This window comes from Aulostomus chinensis, chromosome 10 (genome assembly GCF_037954235.1).
Source record: "Aulostomus chinensis isolate RoL2024-O1b breed Wild chromosome 10, RoL_Achi_v1.0, whole genome shotgun sequence".
NCBI lineage: Eukaryota > Metazoa > Chordata > Actinopteri > Syngnathiformes > Aulostomidae > Aulostomus > Aulostomus chinensis.
The window spans coordinates 4,255,896-4,282,940 of record NC_141329.1 but is presented as its reverse complement, the minus strand read 5'-3'; the positions used below and the strand labels follow the sequence as shown (position 1 = coordinate 4,282,940).

Genomic DNA, 27,045 nt, shown 5'->3' with positions numbered 1-27,045 from the left:
CTGATCCCCAGCAGATTTGGAGACGGTTTAATCTGTCAAGATTAAAGATTGGAAGTGAAATTTAAACTGATTTTGAGAGACCGATGATGTTCGTACAAACCCCTGCGGTAGTAGTATATATTAAAATTAAAAAAAAACAAAAAACAAAAAACCTAAAAATATGAATGTGAGAGCACTGGTCGGCCAAGCAGGTGTCAGATGTCGTTTCCTCTCATCCAGTTTTGTTGTTTCATTTTTTTTTTAAGTCAAAATACAAAATGCTAATTATTCCACATCAAATTTGGAGCATTGCGTTGATGTTTTCATAGGTGGTTGGTTTGTGGGGCACTCATTTTCCTGCACATCACCTCTGACATGCGTGTGTAGCTCTGGACGTGCAGCTGGTTGAGGAGGCAACATCAGGGCTCTCAGTGGGTCATTTCTCACACTCTGTTTGTAATCAGTGGGAGGAAAAGCAGATGCTTTATGAATGACTGCAGGCTATGTCATTATTATTATTAACTGTGTGTTATTTTATTCTAGCATGATTATTTCAAAGAAAAGATCACACATCTTTGATGCGATGTCAATTTTAAACAATAAGCGGATCTTTTGTTTTTGTTTAAACTTCGTTCTCCATTACAGAAGTTGTAAGATTAAATTTAATTTGAATAAGCTGACATTTTGGGTGGCGTGGCTCAGCGGTAGAGTTGAAGGGTCGCTGGTTCGATCCCCGCTTCCCCCGGTGACTATGTCAAAGTATCCTTGAGCAAGATTCTGAACCCCTAACTGCTCCTGATGGCCCTGCGACAGACTGGCGACCCGTCCAGGGTGAACCCTGCCTCTCACCCAATGTCGGCTGGGATAGGCTCCACCCTCCCCACCCCCACCTCCACGACCCTAAACAGATAAGCGGTATAGAAAATGGATGGAGGGATGGATGCTGACATTTTGCATCACACGAAAACACCCTCAGGGTCTCTGATGTCTGAAACCAGAACTGTTAAACACACACACACACACACTGGCAACGTGTTTATTGTAAATTGTTTTTAAATGGACACACACACACACACACACAAAAAAAGAACATGTATGGAAAATAAATTGTGTATAAAAAGAGCAGACAAGCTTTATGGAGACAATCAGCAGCAGGAGGAGGAGGAGAAGCGAGCAGACACCTGGATCGAATGTTGAGGACAGTTACCGGCTGTTTTTAGGCTTCTAACATGAAATCAATTATGTTTTGCACACTTCATTTTGGCTCTCCTCTTTTCCACGGATACAATCTGTCTGAGAAGTGCATGTTGGCTCCTGGATTATTTGTCTGACAGTTCAAAGCACGCATGAAGAGGTTTGTGATATGATGATGATGTGAACTTGGAAACAGTCCACCAGCCGACCACCGTGAAGGCTCCGCGGCGACCACCAGCGTGCATCTCGTCCACCCGGACAGGGTTTATGTGTGTGAATGACATGTGCAACCATATTGAATATGGTAAGATCTTTTTTTTTCCTTTACAATCAACCTCAAGTGAACACAAGTTTAAACAAAGTCACCTTCATACACAAATGAGCACACAAGCACCGACTAGACTACTGGCCCTTAGTAAAGCAAGCAGAGGTGTTAACATGCAAGCCTTTCGTCTCTCTAAAGCTTTCAAGTTTAGATTCAAATCCCAGTTTTATTCTTGAAATTCCATCCAAAGCTTCGGATAACTTACAGTTTTTTTTTATTTGGGCTCCGATTCACTTACAGCCTGCATGTGAACAAGTGCCAGCAGAAAAACAGACGACATTCACTTCTGTGACACCGCATCAGGCAGCAACTACAACCACAGAGTCAGCACGGAGACGACGACAAGAGCAACCAGCCTCCAAGACACAGATATGGTACCGTACCAGCATAACAACACGTGAAATCAATGCTTTCAAAAAAGAAAAAAAAAAAAAAAAAACAGGTACAAAACATTTTCCTAGAAAAATATACTGTTGAATATACAAGACATGCATGTTAGAAATATGACGGACCACAGGTGAAACACGTCGCTGCCACAAGCTAAAAAATAAAAACACCAGGTCAAACCTGCATATACAACTTTTGATCACGAGAGAAATTCAAGTTTCTTTTGTAACTTTATATTGTTCAGTTGGGAAGATGCCGGGAAATATTGTGAAATTAAAAAAAAACAAAAAAAAAACAGGATTCAATTAAAAATCTGATTGTTCAGCATTTCTCTTCTGTTCTGACAGGAAGGAAAAAAAAAAAAGTTTAAATATTTCACGGAAGCTGAGAACGGCCGTGCTTGTGGCGACTTTCCTGCAATAGCTAACGAACAATGTTGAAATATCTGGAGAAACTGATCTCAAGATGTCGCACTCACGAACTGGAGGAAATGAGCTCAGTTAGCTCCCGGTAATGCAACGATTAACTCTTGATTCTGATTCCGGTGAATCATTTTGTGAGGAATCATCTTTGTTATCTCAAGATAACACGGTTGCCGTGGTGACGGCAACAAAGAAAGTCAACACGAGCACGACTGTTCACAGCTTCCAGAGCTTTTGGTTGTTTACATTTGTTTCACATCATTCGTAATTTGAATGTTCATTTTCTATTTTAACAAAAATAGACATCTTAAGACATCAATGAAGAGCTATGATATGCATTTGTGATGGACTGAATACAATCATGGCTGCAGCTCTGCCTTTTTTTATCATGTGACAGGATAAAAGCTGGTTTTGAGTGATACGAGCAACGACCTGTTCTGTCGCGTCGCCTTCTCAAAAATAATCGCCAGTCATTTTTTTCAAGTTTTTTCAGAAAACACAAAAAAACTGGAGACAAAATATCATAAGGAGTTGATTTAGGCAAAAAATGACTTTGGCAATTATTTTAAGAAGGTGACGATTCATGAATTTTCATCTTGCACCGACTGTTTGAGGACTGCAACTGCTCTGCTGTCACAAACCAATTCTCTAAAATCAAAGTAAAACTGCTGCTGAGCTCCACTCCTGATGAGAGAAGAAGAGAGGGGCATTGTGTTCGTTGATGAGATTGTCTCCATCACGTCGATGAGCTCAAGACACGCACGCGCGCGCGCACACACACACACGCACGCACACACACACACACACAGTACCAACATGAGTCACAAACTGGGAAACACAACTACACCACAATCATGTGCTATCAGGATTTTAAATGAAATGCATGCAACCTGCCCGCATCAAGTACCACATTAAACAACGCCTCTACACACACACACACGTTAAATGTATGCATATAGTTTAGTTGTTAAATGTGACAAGTGGAGATTTGGCAGCGACTACATTTCCATTTATATCCATTTTTAAAATATTTGTATTCAAAATACAGAATTTTTTTTTTCAAGTCAAACCTATGAAATCGTCTTTGGTCGAGAAAAATATCTTAAAATCAACAGGCTATAAATGTTATTTTACAGGAATGAAACACAGACGTACTGAAGATCATTGAACTGATCAAAATGGGGGGCACTGATACCAAGTATCTAATCATTTTTTTTTCCATTTGGAGCGCTCCAAATATTTAAAGTGCTTCTGCATTATTCCCTCAGCATTTCATGTGAAACAAGCATCAAAGTAAGGCAGATTGGTTTTATCTACTTGACTCTGAAAATATATGTATACATTTGTTCAGAGGAGGAGAAGAGTCGAGAAAGATGATAGTGTTCAGGAGCACGAGTAGAGGCCAGGCCTCCAGAGAGATGAGCATCATCATCATCACAGCCGTCCATAGAAAACCGGGTGAATAAAAATATAGCAGCCTATTCACACACCATCTAATGATGCCGTTTTCACACAGCTGTGGACATAAAATGAAGAAAGATGAGGAAAGAGTGTCTTGATAAAAAGGGATGGGGGATGGGGGGGGGGGCACACCTAAGCGGGTCACTTGTTTGGAGGAGAATTCCTAGACAAGCTCACACGTCGATAGACTTCCTGTTCTGAGGTTGTCACTGCTGTAGTGGACTAAAGACAACTGGAGGTCAGGGGTCATTCTTATCCTGGACACACAGTGGGCGTGCTCGGTGGGACGACTCCTTGGGTCCTGCAGGACACCCACTAGTGTGTCACTGGTGTTCTTTGTGGTGTACTGGCTCCTGCTGGCATGGCGGTCTCAGGCCCGCCCTGGTTAGAAGGTTTTCCCCACGATTGGGTTGTCCCTGAAACATAAAACGTAGTAAAGATGAGGGTTTTTCTCCTGTGTGGAGGTGCAGCTTTAAAAAGGGACTGTTGGAGTATAACTTCACAGGTATAACAGGTCACATGTCCAACAGCTAAATATACTCCTGTGGATGCCGCGTCTTGACTGTGACTCTGAGGATGTGACTTACAGGCTGCCGTACTGCGCCGTGTTGTCGCTCCTGATGTTGTGCTGCCTCTGAAGCTCCTCCATGATGTTCCGGAGCTGCTTGAGCGTCTGAAAGGTCTCTTTGGGTTCCTGAATGGTGAACTTGGAGTATTCCTCCTGCTCACGCTGAGGGCCCTGGTACACGGCCATGCTGGCACACGCATCTATGGAGAGAACATACATTGTTACACAATGCAGTTCATGATCGTGGTCACGTGAGCAGCAGCAGAAAGACTAATATAGCCGCAGTTTGACCCTTGCTTTAACTCTTATTCCACTGTGCTGAAGCAAACAAAATGAACCACCCATCACATCACGTTGATCTCATAAATTGGACCTGAAAACACACTTAAACAAACCTATATAAATTATCATAGATGCTATTAAATTTGAGAAAGATATAATGCGCCAGAAATGTAAAAGCTACTTGGCAGTTGGTCACATCACAAATAATCAGACAGAACCCTTGATGAGCTGACACTCACCCTCCATACTCTGGAGTTTGGCGTCATTCGATGAGAGGAGAGAGAAGATCCTCTCAGTCTCTCGATCACAGTCTATATCCAGCTGCAGGTTGGCCAGCATGGGGCTGAAACACGAGAGCACAAGCGTATTAAGGTTTTGTCCATAATGCAGAACAGTGCGGGGGGGGGGGGGGTGGCGGTCAACCTCACAAACCCTGCACCCTGGCAAAAGTTGGGTGACTTGAAGCCACCGAATACAGTCGCATCGCATGGGTCTGAATAAATATATGGGCAGAGGCCCATAGAAGAGCGTAGCAGAGATTCATTTGTTTAGAATAAAAACACAGCTCCAACTGAGCTTTTCTGTTCCCGCTGTCTCCTACAGAAATAACAGAATTATAGATCTATAAAATAAAACAACAGTAATTACAGCTGACATGAAAGAGACACTTTGACAGATATAGCCAAAGTACATTATCTGTATCATCCACTGTTGAAAACCAAATGCACGTTTGGACAGCGAGTGTGGTATTAGTTTTGTTTTCAACCTATTTAGACGTATCATCATTTATTAGGCATGAACAACAAAACAGGAAGCTCGATTACTTCAAGCTCTCTTCTATTATTTCTGGAGCTGATGCTGCTGGCGGACTCACGTTGTGCAGGGTTTACAGCCAGGTGCACTGTTACTCTGGCTTTTGCAGCACTGCCAAGCGCCACTGGTGTAATTCGATGGGTGGTACGTGTCCAGGCGTCCCTCGTTACAGCGGCTGACTTGACCAAGGACGTCCAACCACTCGCAGGCTTCCACACAGTTCCCCGCCTGCACATAGAGGGGCTTCTCAGAGTGAACCACCTGAAACATCTTACACACCAGACACAGAAACACCACATCAACACGACTCTTAAAACTTGGTCTTCATTTAAGTACCAGACCTTTTTTCACTTTAAGGCATATTTAGACAACCTGGTTGGTCAAATGTGTTTGAGCTTTTGTCCAAACAACGGCATCATTCTGTCATGGCGAACCATCAGCAAATGCCTGAAGAACATCTCGCCCAATGCGTCAGCACTTATTTATTTTAACAAGCAGTCTTGCTGCTGGGACTACGTCTCAATTTAAGGAGGCCACAGTGATGATGGGAGGTCTGAGGGGACTTACATTTTTGCGGTTAAAGGCACTTTCATCCAGTTTCTCCACCGCCTGGATATTTTTTACATTGATGGTGCAAAGGGCCTCTTTCCCTGAAATGCAAAAGTCATTCTGTCAAATAAATATCCTGAATTTACAAACAAAGTTTTAAGCTGTTGTTTGTGTTGCATGAAGTCAATTAACCCACTTCTATTACACTCCACGTTTTTTTTAATGGTTAAAACAAGCAAGACCCCACAGTAATATTTCTATTATTGTCAAATAACCTTCTGATAAAGATGCTTGTGCTGTAAACTATAACACAGTTTTGTTTTTCTATACACAACATCGGGTCAAACAACACCCAAAAGAGTTCTGCATTAGCTGTCAATCACAGCAGCGTGTGCGGCTGTCAAAATATTCACGCAGTTTTATTTGCTGCCACCCAAGTCAGCAGTTATCAGCAGGCACTACTCATTCACAGGAATAATAATCTGCCGTGTAAGATTAGCAGGTTCTTCAATACTTCAGCAAGTAAGCAGCAGGTTTACATTTGCTGCCCTGAATCCTGGACTTTGCCAGACCAGCTTCCACGGTGAAGTCATTATCTGATGCTCTATGGCTGCACAAGTCATCATAATATTATGAAATATAGGTCCAAATTCAACATCAATATCACATCGTGGTACAACTCAGATGCCCTGGTGTTCAAAGTCGTATCCTCCTATAAAAACCATCATCAATATTACCTCGGCTAGGAAGTAACCTGATCAGCTGTGTGTGTGTGTGTGTGTGTGTGTGTGTGTGTGTGTGTGTGTGGTTAAAAGAGCCATTTTTGGTGAAATTGAACTGATCTTCATTCCCTCAAGGAGTTTCTGAGAAGATATTGAATAATAGACAAAAGAAAATGACTTTCATGTCATTCTATATTAGAGGTTCCTCTCGGGTCTTTTAAGAATAACAAAAATCAAAATGCACACAGAAATAGATCTGATTAAGGCTAAGAAGTAAAACAATAAGTGGAATTATGTCTGTTTGATACGTGCGTTTATATGACTTGTTTTTCCTCTGCTAAATGCTGCAAAAGAACACTTTTGTGCCACTGCTGCCATCTGGTGGCATGATGGCTGAACAACATATCCTGTGGAGGAATACATGAGGGTTAGGATGAAGGGTCAGAGATGAGATGAGAGGGTTTTTTGGAGAATGTGTATGGTATGTGTGCCAGAGTGTTGAGCACTTGGGGGGGGGGGGGGGGGGGGGACATATCACAATCTAACCGATAAAGCTGTTTATCTAAATATCACACCAAGTCTGAACAAATTACATCGACACAATAATTTAGACACCAAACAAAGAAAACCTAAATATTTTTGCCAAAGTTTTCAACCAAGGCAGCAGCAATTAATGCAAAGGAGGCCTGGGGTACAGCTAGTAAGGCAGGGAAACGCTCATATTTTTGATGCGGGGGGGGGGGGGTCCTCACCTTTATGCTTGTGATAGGAGAGCTCCCTATTGGTCACTCGAAGCCATCTCTTTTTAAAATTTTTCTTCCCGAGGCGTTTTCTCCCCTGGGCACGTTTCTGCACCTCCCTGAAAGTCAGACATACCAGCATAAGGAGTCAAAATTCACACCATGTTTCACTGGATGTCAGCAAATAAACAATCTCAGTTTCAAGTTTGAATAAACCTGACAAGTTTCAGAGTGGATAAAACTTTTTAACGAGCCCAAGGCTGAAGCCAAGCTCCAGTTACATTGGAACCGAAACTGATCTGGATCTTTGAACAGCAAAGTTTATTATTATTTCATCAATCTAAGAGAGCAAAACATGTCTGCCATGTTTGCGTCCATGTTGCATCATGGACATTTTAGATTTTGGCATTTCTCTTTAAATCTGCCACTTAACGAGTGAAATGTTAAATCACTACAATTTAAAACAGTGTTTCCAAATATCAACAAACAGTATCAATAGAGGCAATACTCCGCTCCCCCCCCCCATCTGTTCTGCATGAACATAGTTTTACTGGCTAAATGCCATTAATGCATGACTTAATTTGAAAGTAATTGAATTTTCTTCAGTTCTGGTCACAAATGTCAACAGCTGAAAAATAAGTGAGCTGACATGAATACATGGGCATTCATTTAGATTTAAAAAAAAAATTGGTAAAAGAAATAAGAGCCACGAGGAACTGGGTGGAGTGCAGATTACCTCCATTTGGGTGAATATTAACATCAACATGCTCTTAGTGTTGCACAGAGAACCAGAGGGGCGACACCTTTATCGCCATTCTGAGGACTGATTTCTCTGCAAACACACCACTGGTGCTGCATGTGACGGGATCTCGTGATATTCAGTGTGGAGATACAGAGCTAAACTTCACTCTCTCATATGACCTCCTGCAAGTTTTAGGTCAGATGGAACACTCACCCCTCCTTCAGAACCACCGCGTCCTCTAACCCACTGTACTCTTTGTAGACGTTAGAAGATATCTCATCAAGAAACTGTTTAGAGCAGAACAAAAGTGACACCACAATCAATTATCAATGACAAAAACAGCGCAAATTAACACTGACATTCCGTAGATGTCTGAATGGATTATAACATACCCTTTTTACTTTTTCAATACACTTGTCTTCTTGGAATGATTTGAAGAAGTCATACATGTAGGTTTCTTTGAAACTAGACTGAAAAAAGAAGCAAACGGAGGTAAAAGAAAAAAAACAACAACAACAACAACAACAACACACATTTAAGTTAGATTTTGATGGTGGTAATTTAAAAAAATGCTAAGGTCAAAGCATTCTTTTTGACCCATTTTCAATGTTTTCCCACTTTAGCTTAGCTCTGCAGTTCTCCCTTTTACAAAGCAACACTTCATCTTACCACTTTTTTTGACAAACTGCCCCAGCTGCCCAGAGTCTGGATGGTTTTTGAGATGAGAGTGAGTGTGCGAGAAATCTCAGGATCCTAGAATTAAAGAAAAATGCCAATATTATGTAGATGGAAGAGTCACAGAGTTCTGCAGTCACTGGATGGTCAGTTTCTGGGTCCCGAGTCGTGTACTTACAGGATGATGGGAGCGGAGTTGGAAGGAGTGTGGCGAGACAACAGCAACGGCAAAGAAGCGCAGGAACACAAAGCTGCTGACAGCTGAGTACTGAACATGAGGGTCAGCTGGAGAGAGATGGAACGGGTAAGAACACGACCTTTGCTTTGATTTATTGTGAATCTCAACAAAATGAAGCCAATGCAAAGTGATGGAACACACTCTAGACGACGAGTTCCATCAGCAGTGTGGAGCATGATTTTTAACCAGCTATGTTTCTTCTTGGTGATAGACATATTATGTATATATATATATATATATATATATATATATATATACTGTATATGTGTGTGTGGGGGGTTCTAGTCACCTTGCAGCACAAACAAAGACATTTCTTTTGAGATTAGGTTGATTTAAATCCTTCGAGGATCATGTTGTCACACAGACAACGGGAGGAAAAAAGAAAAAAAAAAAGATCCACCACAGAAAAAAAATGTATTTGTCACTCAGGAACATTTGTCTTGTGCAGTTGTTCACAATTCGCAGTCATAGATGGCTAAGTGTATTTCAGACGTAAAATGAAACAACGCCAAAACTTTGAGAGATTTTGCTCTAAAATATTGATTTCTTGAGTAAATCAAATCTATTCTTGTGTCTATTCTGTGTAATGAAAACAAAAACAACCAATTGTGTAAATTATGTGCATGGCTTCTGGTGGCTGGTTTCGTGTTGCTTTCGTGTGTCTAAAATAAAAGACCAACACTGGCTTAGGCATTCACCTGGGAAGCGTTTGCATGCCAGTTGTCTCAATGACCTGAAGACATCGCACATAAGTGGAGGACAGCTGGCACTAGACTGGGTGATGGAGGAGAAGACTTTCTGTACGTAACCCTGGAGGTTCTCCTACAGAGGAATCAGATGCATTTGTTATGCCACAGCACATAATTGGACAGAGACAGATAGAGAGACTTAAATAATCCCTTGGGGGCAGTTCCTTTCGGGAAACTCGCATTGCAGTTTACAACATTGTGAGATGGAAAGAGGCACATGCTTACACATGTAAACATGATGATGTAAAAAACAAATGTCTTGAAAAAGTCTGCAAGGCAAGCATGCATTTACCTTGTTGACCTCCACATTGTCGCCTTCTTTTAGTTTAATCGGATCAATCTCACACGTCTTGTTTGAGTCACAAATCTATGGCAGATTAAAACAAGAAAGCAATTTACATTGAAATGTTTCTATTCTCGGAGTTCCCTGCAGGACCCCAACGTACCAAAAATATCTGATGGTTTGCAGCATGTTTTCCATTTTGACCACAGTTATTCATGACTGGCATTCTGACACATGCACTAAATATGCATGTATGTGTGTGTGTGTGTGTGTTTTCTTGTTGCTCATACCTCATCGATCACAGGCTTCAGGGTAACTGCAAGGTAATTCTTTCCCACAATCTTCATCATGTCATCAATGCAGCGTGTTGCCAGTGAATTACCACGGAATATAGTGTTAGCCTCCCTGTACAAACACAATTATGTTTCATACGTTTGCTTTTCCAACATTACAGAGAATTTCCCAACAGATCATTTCATGTTTTCCATCTTGAAATAGTTGGTGTGAATGAGAAGTTATTAAAAGTTATTTTTGTGAATAAACATTTGAAACTGTTAGAGAGCCCAGCCCAGGTTTGAAGGGGAGAAAAAATGAATAACACCTTGAAAGTGATCCTTGAATTTAAGAGGTTGTACTTTGTTTAAATCGGAATTAATGCTACAGAGAAATGACACAACACCTCTTTTGTGAAAAAAGGGCTTTAAAGGAACATGATACTAAATCATACGAAACTGGCCCTGACAGTTATCTGCACCCGCTTCCGCCTACACACCACTGCAGGTTATGTGACGCTACTCACTGAGTGTTGTCCAGCTCTCGTGCTGCCACAGCAGAGACAAAAGGCACAAAGCGATTGTGATGCAGCAGCAGTCGAACTGTGGGCAGAACGGCCTCGTAACGCTCTCGACAGATGTCCCCCAGAATGTGTGCTGCTGATGCTGAGATGGGCTGATGACGGTGAGGGGAAGAAGGTGGGTTTAAAAAAAAACAACAAAAAAACAGGAAATACACAGACACTGTACTGGGGAGGAAAGTAGAGAAGAAACTGCACGGTCTCAATGTTGCGTACTACCTCTCGCTAGTCTTACCTTCACGTCAGGGGATTTGAGCAGCAGGTTGCAGAGTGGTGTGTAACAGGCAGATGGCAGCACTGTGTCTTCTATGTAGGTCAGTTTCAAACGCAAGGACCCTAAGTCATCAGACTTGGACTTGCTGCCATTCCCTTTAGGTTGGAGGAGATGCCTATTCAAGCGCAGAAGACAGACTTTGTTCGTTCACACTGACATGAGTAACAACACACCAACCAGCCAAGGTAGGGAGGAGAGAGACAGAGACTGAGAGAGACATTTTGGGTACTACCTCTTTTACCCTCCTGTATGGAATCAAACCTCAATCAAGCTACCTCAGCATGTACAGAGAACAGGCAACCAACACCTCCTCTAGAAATTATTATCTTGTTGGATGACTTGAATATGTCAGTTTCAGAGTGGATATGAGGCTGTGTAGAGGTTTGAGCTGTGATGGCTTCCCTCTGGTGGATGCCGTCTAACCACTTGGACTAATTTTGACTGTCAACACATCAAAGACCATGATGGAAACTAGTGTGAGGCTTTTTTAGCACAATCCTCGACAACATTCAACAGCTGTGTTCTATTGATCAATACTAATCTAATTTCAAAGAGGAACAAGAACACTTCCGGACTTGAGATCTTGGATTGTGCATTAATGTGCAGATATCCGTTTATAGAGACGCCTGATACAGTAAAACATTTATTACAAAGGATTTTATCCCTGACTTGCTTTGCAAGCAGTGTCTCATAATGCCTGTAACTCATAAATATAGTTTAAATCCACTTCACATATTTCTGTTGAGTGCACATCTTGTGAACAGACATACGTTTGGAGGAAAAAACTGTGCTTTTTATACTGCAGCTATTTAATGTCAGAGGAGCGAAATCTTGATCTCGATTACAGGTCAAGCAGCATGTGAAGACGTCAAGAGATCACCTGCTCTGATTTTATGAACTGTTTTCCTGTGTGCTGTACGGACGATTTGCAGCATAAACACAGGACATGAGGTGCTGCCACCATGCAAAAAGCCACCCACGCATTCAACTCACAGCCCTCATGTACAAACAGATTGCTATCTGGCGTAATCCCATATCACCTACACAAAGCTAGGAAGCAGCCCATCCGAGGAAGAACTGCAACATTGAGAAATACAGCAAGATTTCCAAATCTCATTCTGATGACACAGAAAGTTTAAAAAAAGGTGAGTTGAAGAGACAGACATGAGGGACTGAGATCCTGGACAGGAAGACAAATCTAGACCACAACCCCACCCCATACTACTATACAAGCGTTAAAGTCTGGCCTAGTTGAGAGAAAAGAGTCGAGGCCGTGATGTCATAATGGCGATATCAACCTTACCCACTATCCATCACATCAGACTTGGTCAAGGGTGAAATAAAATCCAGGATAAATGAAATCCTGGCCTTATTTCAACACTGCCGCCTGTTTCACAGTCTAAAAACACTTCCAAGGTGACAGCCTAGCCTTTTTTTGAACTTGGATATATTGTATCATTCAACGTCTGGATGTAAATATAAACTTATGAATAAGAAGAATAAAGAAAAACTGCAAGTAAAAAAAAACCCCACTAGTTTCTGGATTTTGTCTGCAATGTGGGGTTTTTAAATCGGCATTCACTCCCGGGTCAACTGACTGGTCAGGCAGGCGCAATGATTTATTTTTTATCGTAGGCTAAACAGCAAATCTTACCAAGGTGTTTGAATCCTGAAGTGTTTGGAGAACAACAAGTATACACAAAAATGTTTAAATGAGGTTGTTTAGTGGTACATAAAGTCTAACATACATATTTGTGAGAGATTTTTAAAAGATTTGACTTCTCATTCGGGACCAACAGACCACAAACAGTGTCGGGAGTTATTAGAACTCTCACAGTGGGATTTGTTGACAACAGAGAAATATAGAATATTGCAAGCCTTATCCCCACAAATATGAAGGCACGTTCTCCTGCATAGTCCTCACCAGGCCTTGTGGATGTGGTCCTTCTGTAGGATCTTAACAGACACACGTGTCTCCCCCAGAAACACATCCTGAGCCAGATTCTCATTGTTCCACAAATCAACTCTGCAACAGTAAAAGAGACAAAAATCACACTGTATTTCGTGTTTGGACAAATGCCTTTAAAATAATGTGAATCACTCAATAGAAAAGACACAATGTTCTTTCCAGTGTGTGTTCATCATTAAACTCAAAACCAATGAATTCCAATAAACTGCAAAAGGGATTTAAAGAAAACATTCACTGTTTGTGGTGTTTACCTGTTTGGTGCATGAAAGGCAATAAAGGGCCCGTGCAATGTCACCACCTCAAATCCAAGCCTCAAAACCATGCATGAGTGTTTACCTTTGAATCTGTCTAGTCTTACCCAGGGAGCTATGAGTCCACTGTGATGGAAGCCCCACATATCCTTAACAGAAACCAAGGCTCTCTATCAGTAGTCAGAACACACCAGATCCAAATTCACTTTTTATCCTAAAGTTAAGGAATATTTTTTTCCTCTGTCGAGACTATAGAGGGGAACGAGAGAGACAGACACAGTCACAGACAGTGAAACCTACAAAAAAAACCTTACTTGATTTCTAGTTTTTCGATGTCCTCTTCCTCCACTTGAAAATGGGACTTTTTAGAGTAGCTGCTGGACCGTGTCACCTGAGGATAAACGTGTCAGCCAGGTCAGGCATCTCCACCTCTTTCCAGAAAATTGCCTACAGGTTTAGCTGGGTTACATCAGGCTTACAAACAAAAAGCTATCTGGTGATTTTTTTTTTTTCTTTCTGTAATCAGTAATGTGCTGAGTAAACCATTAGAGACCCACGATGCAGCTGAACAACAGAGTTTACCTCAAAGAAGAACGTCTCCTCAAACTGAGGGTTGCTGGTTTTCTTCTTCACTTTAGTTTTCTTTTGGTCGGACCTGAGGAGATAAGTTACAGAAACCCTGCTAATAATCTTCAGGAAGAAACTTTCATCGTCAAAGGTTCCTTTTATACCTACAACTTAGGTGTTTTGCCACCTCTACACATGAAAAACATCTGATTTGATTTATTTTCGTGTGCCGTTTTTTTTTTAAGGTCACAAAAAAACAAAATAACATGAGTTCTTTTGGGTTTTTTTTTCCAGACATGAGTACAAAACTGGCAAATCAAAGAAGCAAACAAGTTTATTCTGTGCAAATATTTTCCACAATTCATCTTTTACTGAGCATTCATAAAATACTGTAGAAATGTGTGTGTTGAAAAGAAGAGGTAGCTCTCTTTTTTATACGTGCGTCGCAGAGTTACCTGGCAGGTCCGACAAGTGACACGGTGGCATACGGGTCACAGTTCTGCCCGCTGATCAGAGGCAGGCCCTGGCACTCGATTATCCTACAGATGTCACAGAGACATAAGCAGCCACACATCCCTTATTCCATTGTCTTTACTCTGGCAAAAATAAGATGTCATATTTACTAGCTTAGCTTTCCTTTGAAGTATTTTTGAACTGTTAGCTACAAGGGGAAATGGCCCACTGCATACATGCATTAAGAGAAATGAGAAATGTATTCTTCCACATTTTCTCATGCCCAAAGTATGATGCTACATTAATGTTAACAAAGGTTAGGCCATCATGGTTTGTGTTTTAGATTTTAAATGAACATCAGGGTTTACTAATGTTCTCACTCAGTGTCCTTGTCTGAAACTGACAGGCCTGCTTTTACGTGCATTCTACTTTGTTGCAGGACATTTGACATGATCGACGTTAAGCCACCTCTGTAAATTCATCAGCAGACTGAACGGGATGTTGGATGTCTGGCTCAGGTTGTTTTCCTTTTAGCTTCAGACCTTGAATTTCTTAACATTGTGCTAAAAATTCCAACTTGCACAATAACAAAATACACTGCTGTCAGAACAACATAACTCAGGTCTTATCAATTTCATTACAGGCAACCAAATTAATTTCCAAGATCTTTCCAAAACTTTCAATAATTTTACTAAAGTTAATTACATTTTCAAGCTTGAAAAATTAGATTTGGTAAGTCCATGATGGCGGAATTACCCCAGTGTTCCATTAAATTGTTGCTCAAGATGCCCTAAAGCAACACTGAACAAGGGGTCGACATATTGCTGTAAAATAATGAACTTTTTTATGCCCTGTGTGTCATTTTTATGCAGGCTCGCAGGTCAAATCAGATTGTGAACAATGTGATAACTGAGAAATCACTCTAAAGTTGTAAAGTGGTGTTGCAGAAGCCATTTAAAAGTATTGCTTTGCCCGTACGTTTAGCTCGTGTCACACAGGGACTGCTGCTGTTTTCACAGGTGTTTCAGGTGCAAACAAACAGACACTGTAGGCACCCTAAACAGGATGTGGCTGCTAAGCAGGAGTCAGCAGGGAGTAAGATTGGATTGGGCCCATCACTAAGTGATGCCAGAGGGAGATGACATGCAGAGAGAATGTCAGGATGTTTGTGTATAATCTTCCTAGGTGTCGTGAAAATATTCCCTACTGGCTCCTTTGCATCTATTTCTTACTCAACCCCTCCTCGCTGTGCTCTGACCACCTCTGGTGGTTTATCACCCTGCAACAGGACAGCATGCAGAAGTGTGTCAATTATTTGATTTTAACTTTGCTGCTCTGTTTGCCCTGGCTGAGCCAGCAGTGATGATCTCTGCATGTACAGTGTGAAAAGAGCAAACAGTGAGCAGGTGACAGTTTCAGCAAACAATCTGAGTGAATGACAGCAGAAGAAAACCACAGTGCTTGCAGGCTTCCTGCTCAGTTGCCATCACTTCCTCCTGATTACTCTGCTCTCAAAGTATGAATGCGCCTGTGAGGGTGCAAAACAACATACGTGAACTGTGGGAGGTCCAGCACATAACAAACTGGCATGTATGTACCAGCACTTTTTTTGTGTGGGGGTCATTCTAAACTAGTTGCAAAACATTTTTTGGTACATCTAATATTTTGATTGTTAACAGCAGGAAATTTCTCTCAGAGGAGAAGAGGAAGGGACTTTGTGTGTTCCCTGTGAAATAGCTAAGGTCGATGTTACCGCCCGTGATGAAAATCTACAACGTGAACTTGGTTTGCTGGGGGAATAATGTGGAGAAACATTCTCAGGACAGCAGGGAATGTTTCACTGTGAAATTCCCTCCTTGGTTTTGAATGACTGTTAACCTTATTTGTATGTTAGTGTTTATATCATGTGCCATATCCAATTTTCATACTCTAGTTAAGGCAGAACCAGGATTCAGTTTGTCTTGTTATACAGCTTTAACAATGTTTTACCTTTTTCATAGCAATACTACAGGAGTCGTTTAGTTCTGAGGTGAGTTTCTACTGGTTATTTGATAGGAGTGAGACTTTTATGTGCACACAAAGCTTCAGAAGATACCTCTGAATGTTTGTAAAACATGTTGGTACAAATTAGTTTTCTGTGAATTGTTTTATAACTCCAAACAGAACTTTATTTCAAAAACATGAACACAATTAAGACAAATTAGACAGAGGAGGTAAGTTTTGATCATAAGCTAATGAAGACACTCGTGTCTCTGACTTGTAAAGATAAAACAACTAACTGGATAAGATCTCCTTTAACTGAAGTCAGAGGAAGTCTCAATACTCACCGCACTAGTAAGTGTTGGCCTACGGAGCCGTTCTCTGTAATGACTTCATTCAATTTCATCTCCAGGTGAACCTTACCCTGTCCAGTATGAGGAGAGGAGGGTGAGAACTTACACCTGAATAAAGCCATGATTTCTCAGTCATACATCTTGTCTTAAAAAAAATACTTCACCTAAAACACATACATTTCACAAATAAATGTGTCACAAAGACTTTTTTTTTTACTTCCTGTATTACTTCTTTGAGACTCCAAAATGTAGATAGAGCCAACAACTTATATTAAGCTTGGAGCTAATGGTGACTGACAGCTAACACTTCCTGTACGGTTTCACCATGAACAAGGAGTGAACCAGAAGTGTTCTATATATTTTGCTTTAAGCTCATATTAAAGTGTTAGCTGATTACTGAACATACAGCTGGATATAGAAGATGTGGATTATACCAGATGATGTGCATGAGAGTTTGTAAAAAGATGGTAAATGGTAAATGGACTCAATTTATATAGCGCTTTTCTACCTTAGCGGCACTCAAAGCGCTTTACAGTGTCATCTCATTCACCCAGTCACACACACACTCACACACACTGATGGTGGAGGCTACCATGCAAGGCGCCAACCTACTCATCAGGAGCAATTATGGGTTCAGTATCTTGCTCAAGGACACTTTGACATGGTCACCGGGATCGGGGATCGAACCAGCAACCCTTCGGTTGCTAGACGGCCACTCTACCCCTGAGCCATGCCGCCCATACTGTAAAGATCTTTTTGAAACAGTTCTGCTGTTAGCTGAATCCATTAGCCTCAAGCTAAATATCCATGGCTGGCTCTCTCTGTATTCTGAAAGTCACAAAAAAGCAGGAGGGTAGATACTTGTTTGTAAGTCTAGACGCCTGTTTGTATAGAGGGTTTAAATTCAATGACTGTGAATGAATTCAGGTTTGCTGCAACCTGAACCCTTTGAAGTTTGAAGTCGATCCACCAAAAAGCTTGCCGACTGAAGTACGAACGACATGAATTGTGTTTGAGCACTAACCACCATTACCGAGCTGTAAAAATTCCATCGCCGTGTTTTCGAATCAGGTTACCCACTTAACTCTCTGTTATAGATCAAACAACTTGTTGTTATTCTTTGTTAGCACAGCTCTACCTCAAGATTCATGCCATTCTAGGTTAATGGAGGTGCCATATTTGATAAGAGCCAAAGCAGCTGTGGATTTTGTCATCACTGAAAAAGATCTTTACAGTGTCGGATGTGGTGAAGGCTGCCAGTCTTGCGTTCGGAAGTGTCAGAGAAAGGGAGGGGGGGGGAGAGAGAGAGCGAGAGAGAGAGAGCGAGAGAAAGAGAAAGAGAGAGCGAGGATGCCAAACCTTAACACCCACACAATTGCACTATGTCTCTGCAATTCAGCACTTGGCAGAGATGTTGAATGTTGTTCTTCCTGATGCATGATCGACCCTTAAACCAATCCAAAGCTAATAACTTTGCAAAGATACAAATGAGACTGCATCATCAGCAAATTAGGACTTACATTACCCATCTGTCTCTCTCCCTTTTTGGTGTAATACAGGAATTCAGTTACATTTATCTAACAAAGTCAAAATCATTTCTTTTTCATAAACAGAGCAGGTTCAGACAGATATGAGCTAGCACAGCTCTCAGCATACATGCGCAACCCAGCCGTCTGACTACAAACCAAACCATAGAGGCAAAACAAACTCCATCACTCACTGATGTAACTTTGCAGTTGAAAGTGTCTACTTGTGAGTGAATCAGTGTAACAGCACATACCCAGAATAGTCTGGCGTGGGCTAATGGCAGCTAGAGTCAACACGTTAGCAACAGCAGCACTGAAGTGGTAGAGTGCAGACCACAAAATACATCTGATCAAAGAAGTATGCAGATGAACTAAGACAACCCACATACAGTACATGCCTTATATGAAATTAAAAAAAAAAAAAATCCCACGCCTGAGAAAATGTTAAGTAAAATGCTAAATCAGGAGTTTCACCACATGCAGCTCAATAGTCTGAGCAGTATGCAGCGTTCAAATAAACCTCTTGTACACATTCGCAAAAATGCATGACAGAAAAAATAGAGTGAGTTGAACCGTCTGTAAAAACACAACAGCTTTGAGTAAGACTGTGAAACCTTACTATGGCATGGAAATACTCTTATCTGTATGCAAATCTTAGGCTACATGCAAGTGAATGCCTGCTTATTATGTTGGGTCAAAGGCGAGTTGAGCTCATTACCAGGAAATTCAATGACAAACCCAAAGTTTAGTTTCATTACGAAAAACCACGTTCCATACAACTTACCTGGACTTCTGAGTTGGGATCAACTGGCTGGAGGCTCAACCAGTGCTCTTTCCCACTGTATTTACACAAGTCATCCTTCCGGATCGACACCTTGCCTGAAACAATAAACACATATATGTGACTGAAACTCATAAAGACAAAAACATATGCCTACTATGTACACGTGTTAGTTATTGTAACTTACCAACTGGCAAGTCCCTTTGGAAAACGCTCTTGGCATAAACATAGAAGGATAAACACTGAAATGGACGTGGGATCTCAAAGTAGAAGTCTTCTCCATAGAAAGGGCTGTCAACAACAACAAAAAGGTAGAGATTTGAGCGAGCACACATGACTGCAGTTGTGGTGTTAAAAAAAGGAAAATGCCAAAAAATGTAAGCAGGTGGTGATAGACTGATCAGAATAACAGCTATGTTCCAGATAACTTTTAAATAAACAATGACACGTGAACATTTGATGATCTGTAAAACCTATTCTTTGGTTCTTGCTGGTGTCCTGCATCAGTGTCATTTGACTCAACTGATTGCTGACCATAACTTGAAAGAAAACATCTTAAAATTCAAATTAAAACAACAACAACAACAACACCACGTCAACAAATGCAGGATTTTCGCTGAGTCTTAAACTCGTACTCTTGAAGCGAGTAAAGGAAGGCTAAATGAAAATTAAATCACCAGTTTTCCAACCGTTATGTATTTCAATGCTACAATGAAAAAATTTGCATCCTCTACTGGTACTTGGCAACATACAAACACCATCAGAAAAGGTACTGCAAAAAGACCCTGTGCATCACTGGTAGATCCTGGGATGAGGAAAAACCCTGCGTTGATATCTGCTGCACTACCAGGTCTATAGTATATCACCTCCTCATCCAAAAGATCCCCATTTGCAGTCATACATTTAACAAATAATGAGATTGGCTGACAGTGATTTTTCATTGACAATAGTTAATACGGGAGAAATTAAAAAGGAGTATTGCATTTTTCTTAATTTTGAGCTTATTATTTAATTTCTAGACAGTGGTGTAGTGTGTCCTGCTGTGAAATAAATCCTATCACAACCTGCGTAATCAGACAATCATGCAAAAAAACAAAAAAAGGCAATTCATTTGAGAGGTATGACACATTATGTAACATTTTATGGTTATTGTGACTTGTTTCATTTGGTAAAACATTAAATATAACAAATTTTAAAGACAGTGTTGCAAAAAATGTTGTTTTTTTCTGCTTAAGTTTGTTTGTTTGAGATGATAAATTATCACTAATCACAATATTGTACGCAATTATTTTGGTATAACATTATCCACATAAGTGCAGCACTAGTCATGTGAGTAGTTAATCTAAATTCTTCACATAATTAAAATACACTGCTATCAGGCAATTAAGACGATTTCATCAGTGTGACAAAAAGGCATGCCTACTGTCCAGATAATGTGGAAAAAAAACCCAGAAGTTGCCTACATGATGTTGTGCTACTGTCCAAACGGTATTTTCTTTCTGTGTGTGCTTGATTATGATAAACACAGAATTGTGTAATCTATTGGGAAACGAACAGTAGCAGAAGGCTGACAACACAGGGTGCCCTTATGACTCATCAGTGTGGTGGGGAATGTTCTTGCCATGTTGTAGGTTTAAATCTGTCACTGCTGGCATCCAGTCGTGTTTTTGTCATTTCTTTAATATGCAATAGTACAGTTGGAACAGGAATCAACAAATATCAAATGACGAGAAAATCTGGAGACTTAGGCCATGCAAAATATTGCAAAGTACTGTTAAGGGAAGAGGCTGATCAAATGGCTCGAACGCATGAGAGGAAAATATACAGCCGGATGACTGCCACAGCAAACACATATTTTCATTACTAATTAATTACTACAAAATGTCAAAGAACTTTGGTAGGGCCAGACCTTTGAATACACCAACTCCAGAGCTGACTGATTCACCCGACATCGTGACATAAGACAGTGGTTTCTCCACTGAAAAATTATTGGTAATTATTCAATGAGCAACACAGTCTGGCCAAAAGTCCAAGCTTTGAATAGAATCAGTCAAAATTAATGTTTAAAAAAAGGAAAGGTCCAAGCTATCACAAGGGAAGAACTGGAAAAATTAAATACTTGCCTTTTCAACTTATGGTAATTACTGATCATTTATCAAAAATAGATGCAGATCAACATATTTCAATTGATTATTTGATTTACTGTAGCTTCAGCTGAACAGTCAATCCAGTGCGTCTTCAACCACGTTTAAATTCAATGAAAAAAAAAAAGTTTTTAGCGTCCTTAGCGTTATGCAGTTGGATAATTGTATCATATCATGTTAAAGGTTTAAAAAAATATACCAAAATTCTGATCCAATGACACCACATGCGCCCAAACTGTTTACTTTGGAGGGCCGAAACCAAAATTTGATGGTGGGCCGTGGGCAAAAAAACCACGTTGCATTTTTTTTTTTTGCAAAATGATTTCAAGATCAACACTTTTTTTATTTATGCAATGAACCCCAAAACCACAAGAACGAATTAGTGTAACATAAAAATATTGTTTTGTTTTTTTTTTACTTCAGCCAAAAAAAGTGCATCACCAACTGCTCTATCAGCTGCGAACACTCACTGTGCAACCTGATTAAATATATATCCAAACAGCATTTTTACCTCACAGAAAATAAAACAATGAACTACATTTTATTTTAGAATGATGATGGTATTACTAAAAAGATGAAATTATCATTTTTACATACACACTTTGGGCAGCCCTGCTTAAAAACATTAGACACAGGACTGCACTCAATTGAGCACCGTCAACTTAGAGCACAGAGGGTCAAAATTGGAGTGATTATTAAGATGTGTGCTAAACAGAGGCTAAGGAAGTTAGGGGGGCAGGAGAGTGCGTGGGAGGACACACTTCCTTACAGAGTGTCGACTCCTTTTGAACAGCACCGAAATCAGATGAAGTAAATCGAAAAGAAAAGAAAAAAGCTGTTGCGAAATGTTTAGCGAAGGCAGGCACAGGATTAATGTGAGGCGTGCAACGATGCATATAAAAACATGAAATGTTTGCTGATGCCCATCTGCCTCACCTTCCTGTGAAAATGGTCCCATTAAAAGAAAAATGTATAAAACGGCTCATCACGCCATACCCAAACACATCAAGCTCGGACACACATATCGACAGCCGATTAAAATGTGTTTAAAAAAAAATGTATTCAAAACTGGACATTTCTACCTTCAACAAACATAAGTGGTCCGGGCAGGTGGAGATTTTAGCCTCGTCTTTACAAATTTTAAAAACACAATGTAAGAAGAATAACAAAACACTTCAAATGGTTCCTCTGAATGAGCTACCATCCAAAAGAAAATGGTTGAATGGTATCATAGAAGATGCTTCTACACAAACAATCAGCCATAACATTAAAATCACCAAGACGCGTAACAAATGCCATCGATGCTCTTGCTGCAAGGTGGTGGCGGCGGGTATATTTGGTAGCAAGTGAAGAGCGATCACTTGACAATGAGGAGTTGGAAGCAAGAAAAAAAAAAGTGCAAGCATCAAGTGACTGAAATGGGCAAAACTGTGGCGTATTGTGGGCCATCGCTTACACACAATAGCTAATCACCAGGAGTGCGAGCATCAATGACAGTCACGGGCCGCAGAGCCTAGCCAGTCTGATCTAATGAGCTGAGGCAGATATATAGCCATATACAGCTATTATTTTTTTATTTCAAGCACAGTTGTAAAGCCATGCTCCATAAATTCATTGCTCTGTGTTATGCTTGCTCTTTTTGGAGCTTTATTGTCTGGTCTGAGCCCACAAATGAGCTACCGCAGCGCAAACGTTCAATGTATTGTAAACACAGGTACAAACACGCAGTGACATTGCAACTTGCTGCTTAGCAGTCATGGGCCAATCAAGCAGCAAAAACACACTTTGTGGTCTTTAAGAGGACAATAACTAAATGTGAGTGGCCAGTTCATTTGGTTCTTGTGGCTACCACCTAACTAACATTCTTGCAGACCAAGTGCAGCCCTTAATGGCAAAAGTATTCCCAGCTGGCAGTGGCCTCTTTCATCAGGATAATGTGTCCTGCTGCAAAATTGAAACATTTAGTTTGTGGAGGAAATGGCACCAAAAAAAGAAAAGAAAAGAAGAAAGAACCTGAAAGTTAAACCTGCATATAAACAGAGGGCTGTTTGGGTTTCTTGTGTAGCCAACATTGCTATAGATGAGGCATGCGAGGATTTCACACGATAAAAATTACATCTTCCCCCCCATCTAAGTCATCTGATGCGCTCCACCAACCACGCAAAAAAAAAAAAAAGCCACCAGATTGTGACACATATAGTATATTTAACCTGATTACATGAAGCCGTTGCACATTTTACAATACCACATGTAACTAATGCTGATGGTACTGCGTGTCACATGTACCTTTTTGCCATTAGCCACAAAACCACAAAAGTTGTCAATGTACATTACATTATTACCTACCACAGGAAATGTAGTACTTTCTGCTACATATACTATTTCACCATGAAAATACCATTTAAAAAAAAAATAATGACCCAATTCTACCATCCTAATGCCATATATTTTTTTTCAATGAACCCAATTAATTATTTTATTCACATATAGACACTGTCACAAACAAGGGGACGGGGATGGAAAATTAAATCCAAGTCATGCTTGAAACAAACGAACCAACTTAATCCCTCCACATAAAGAAAATGCTGGAAGGCCCTTACCTGACACTTTTGTCAAACACCTTGGTGCGAAACACCTCCTCCTGATCCAAACTAATGGTGCAAAAGGTACAAAGATCCCTTTGTCGATTCGGGCCCGAGACTGGACCCAGGTTTTTAGCTTCACCTGCAACGCCAAGAGAAGAGCATCATTACATCTGAACCAGCCGCAAACGAAAAATGGTAGTCCGTCTTTCCTGAAACAAAACATATCAGGACCCAACAATTGATTTCTAAATTATCGGCCTATATCAGACGTAACTGTTTCCCCAAGGGCCCAACTGATATCAGCTGATTGAACACTTATTTTTGGTGCAGGCAGTGTTGCACTGAAGCCGTTGTGGATGATTAAACGTATTTACTGTTAAACAGTAAAATGCTCTTCCTTTAACACATATTTTTGTCACAAGTCACCGAATTGTATCTGAAGCATCATTGTGAAAAAAAAGTGTTATGTATATTAGATATATAAGCATATTACAGATTCAATAATGTATACATTTTAAGAAAAAAAAAAGTTTAAAATCTGGAAACTCTTAACATGAAACCATTTGTGAAAAGCAGTGTTTGAATAAGCATGTGTTTTAAAGTTAATGTTATTTAAGCTTGAGGTTGGGTTTTTTTTTTTTCTCTGCTAAAGACTGAGTGTTCACTTTGCTGAAGCTGACTTCATACGAATCTCATCTGATTATAATTAGAACATGTGACTGCAATCATAAAAAGGTGCACCATCAAATTCTTTTTTTTCTCTCTCTCTCTCTTTTTCAAATGCAACATCCTCTAATTCATAAGGGGACAACTCTCGGCAGTTAATAGGGCAAGCCACAGAGCGGATGTAGCCGATGTAGACTTGAGGCTCATACGTGGTTAAAAAACATGTAACACGTACTTCCTCAGCATAACCAGCGGTGACGGTACAGTGCTGATTCACAAATGACAAACAACTTCGTAATTGCCCACTTTGTATATTAACACATACAGGAAGACCCAGATCTATGGACACGGGCTTTATGCAACGCATGCTACATGAAAAATGCACAAATTCTAGGTTAGCTATATACTGAAGCAGAAAGGTTGCACTCAAAACGCATCACTGTCAACCTCCAGAATGAGTCAGATTTAGACGAGAGGATTACGGACACAAAGACGGTTCTCTAAATTAGCACTGAACGGGCAGCTTAAGCCCAGGTGGGGACCTAATTAAGAAAAGCCACCACCTAGATCAGCTTTGTAACAAGCTCATGGTGATGGTATATGGCTAATCTTAGGGGTGGTAAGTAGAAACGGCCAACTTGTCACTAAGCTTGGACCGGGATGACCTAGTGGGAGTACAGAACATACATACCCCAACACAAACACACCCAGAAGACTTTAGCTGTCCAACTCTAGGGCCACTTTGTCTCTTCTACAACTGTGAAACAAGCACGTCACCCAGTGAGAATCATAAAAGGACAGTACCTCAACAGTACTAGAGGAACTTTTTTTTTCTTTTTTAGGGGGGGGGCAATTGGTTAATTCCAGAGTGTGTCATAATAATGTAAAAAAAAAAAAAAAAACTAAAATAAAATAAAAAGGCAGACACATCATTAAAGAAATAAAAGGCATATTAGAAAAGAATACATCTTTAAAGCTGCAGAATGCCATCTCCATTGATATAGGCTAAAGGAAATTGGAAAAAGTCAACGAGGAAGAATGGCGTTTCGTAACTGCAAAGTGAGTACATGCCATTGTAGTTCCTCTATTTTGTTCTGCTTACTGTTTTCTCATTAATTCATAGTAGTGAAACTGACATTTGTCTTCCTATGGTGTACCCCAGCATTCCAGCCTTACATACTAACCAGCTGATATTCACCTCTTAAGCACTGAACAGCTGGTCTGTGGCATTAAATGTGGATCTACAAGTGGTGGGTGCATGTGTCCAGACAGACTCCTGTTAGGTAGTCCACCCACCACCAGCAACCCAGGCTTTAAATGAGGATGAGGAAACTGGCTTGTGAAATCTAAGAGCTTTGGCCACTGTTTCCGATTTGGACTACATTGGAAGTAACAATATTCCAGCAGTGACCTTTAATCGGTGATGCAGTGACAAATGATGATAGGTGCTAATTAGTGTTTAAGGTGTTATTGGGTCGTATCCACGTACAAGAGAGCAAACGGCAGAAGCCAAAAGGGAAACTGCAACTGTGTGATGAGTCTGAGCTCTAATCTCTCAGGTTGGTCCCCATGTCAACAAATCGGTGCGATAATGAACAATAATGGACACTTGAGGTTTATTTTTTCTCCCCCCACAGCTTTTATTTTAACTGTCGGATCTATCTAACTGAAGTATGTGAATCATACGGTGGAGTGACCCTCAATTTGAGTTCCATGTCTGAGGAAAGCTGCGATATGAATTGATGCCGTTGCTGGCTACACAAACTTTAGCTCCCCGGCTGTCACACACCTGCGGTGGTAGTTAATTAACCGAGGAGGTAAACCGGGTATGGACCCAAGTGGTTGGTAAGTTAGTGGCTAGCCTGCTTTGCCTCCAGCGTTAACGAAGGCTGGTGAAGTCTCAACGCAGCACAAAAGGCCAACAACTTGACGGCGTTAAACTGTTCAGCGGGCATTTTCGACACTCGGTTTGCTCGGACATGTTAACGTTATTCGCCTTGAGGACAAAACCATTCACAGCTAGCCGCCACCGCCGCCGCTGCTGCTAGCACGCTACGCTAACTCAACCAGCAGCCAGCAGCAGACCGACCAGATGAACTGGCTGCCTCTGCCTCCACACTAGTGTCGACTGTTGATAGCACGCCGCGCCCCTCCGGCTTCCCTTCTCGCCTGCTCGCCCCCGGTGTGAGGAAAAACATCGGCTCGCCAGTCAAACTTACATATTTTCCCACGCAGGCTTTGTAAAATCCGAATACCCGCGTCGTCCTCTTCCGCCATGGTCAGAGCTGACTGTTGTCGCTGCCCCGGTGTATTCAGCGCTGGTTTATCATATCCGTTTATGAATGCAGGCAGGCAGAGTGGAGGGAAGCCAGTCCCACTGCCGTGTTACGTCAGGCTCCGTCTGTACACACCGCTGCTTCGAAACGTTCGGAGGGATATCGAGCTTCCTCAAAAGTCGAGCCCCCGTTGCCTCGACTCGAGCTTCAGTCTGTTGACGGTGTGAGTTCTGGGGGG

General features: G+C 40.9%; 2 protein-coding genes across 2 annotated transcripts in view; one reads left to right on the top strand and one right to left on the bottom strand.

Moving 5' to 3' along the window:
- Positions 1-1,001: 1,001 nt before the first annotated feature.
- rasa2 (RAS p21 protein activator 2) lies at positions 1,002-27,045 on the bottom strand. The gene is made up of 24 exons (XM_086215665.1): positions 26,751-27,045; positions 23,881-24,004; positions 19,324-19,427; positions 19,140-19,234; positions 16,824-16,900; positions 14,499-14,582; positions 14,059-14,131; positions 13,791-13,867; positions 13,181-13,282; positions 11,218-11,371; positions 10,929-11,077; positions 10,420-10,534; positions 10,139-10,213; positions 9,796-9,919; positions 9,038-9,144; positions 8,854-8,937; positions 8,577-8,654; positions 8,398-8,471; positions 7,455-7,561; positions 5,999-6,081; positions 5,493-5,701; positions 4,858-4,961; positions 4,356-4,536; positions 1,002-4,184 (listed from the first exon to the last, which is right to left on the bottom strand). Exons 1-24 carry the CDS (start codon positions 26,806-26,808, stop codon positions 4,154-4,156), a joined length of 2,469 nt encoding a protein of 822 aa, XP_086071791.1. The 5' UTR covers positions 26,809-27,045; the 3' UTR covers positions 1,002-4,153.
- The window catches only part of trip12 (thyroid hormone receptor interactor 12), a 48,559-nt gene continuing 48,460 nt past the window's right edge, over positions 26,947-27,045 (top strand). The window contains exon 1 of the mRNA XM_086215652.1: positions 26,947-27,030. The gene's annotated coding sequence lies outside the window, so the exon portion shown is untranslated. The remainder of the gene's footprint in view (positions 27,031-27,045) is intronic.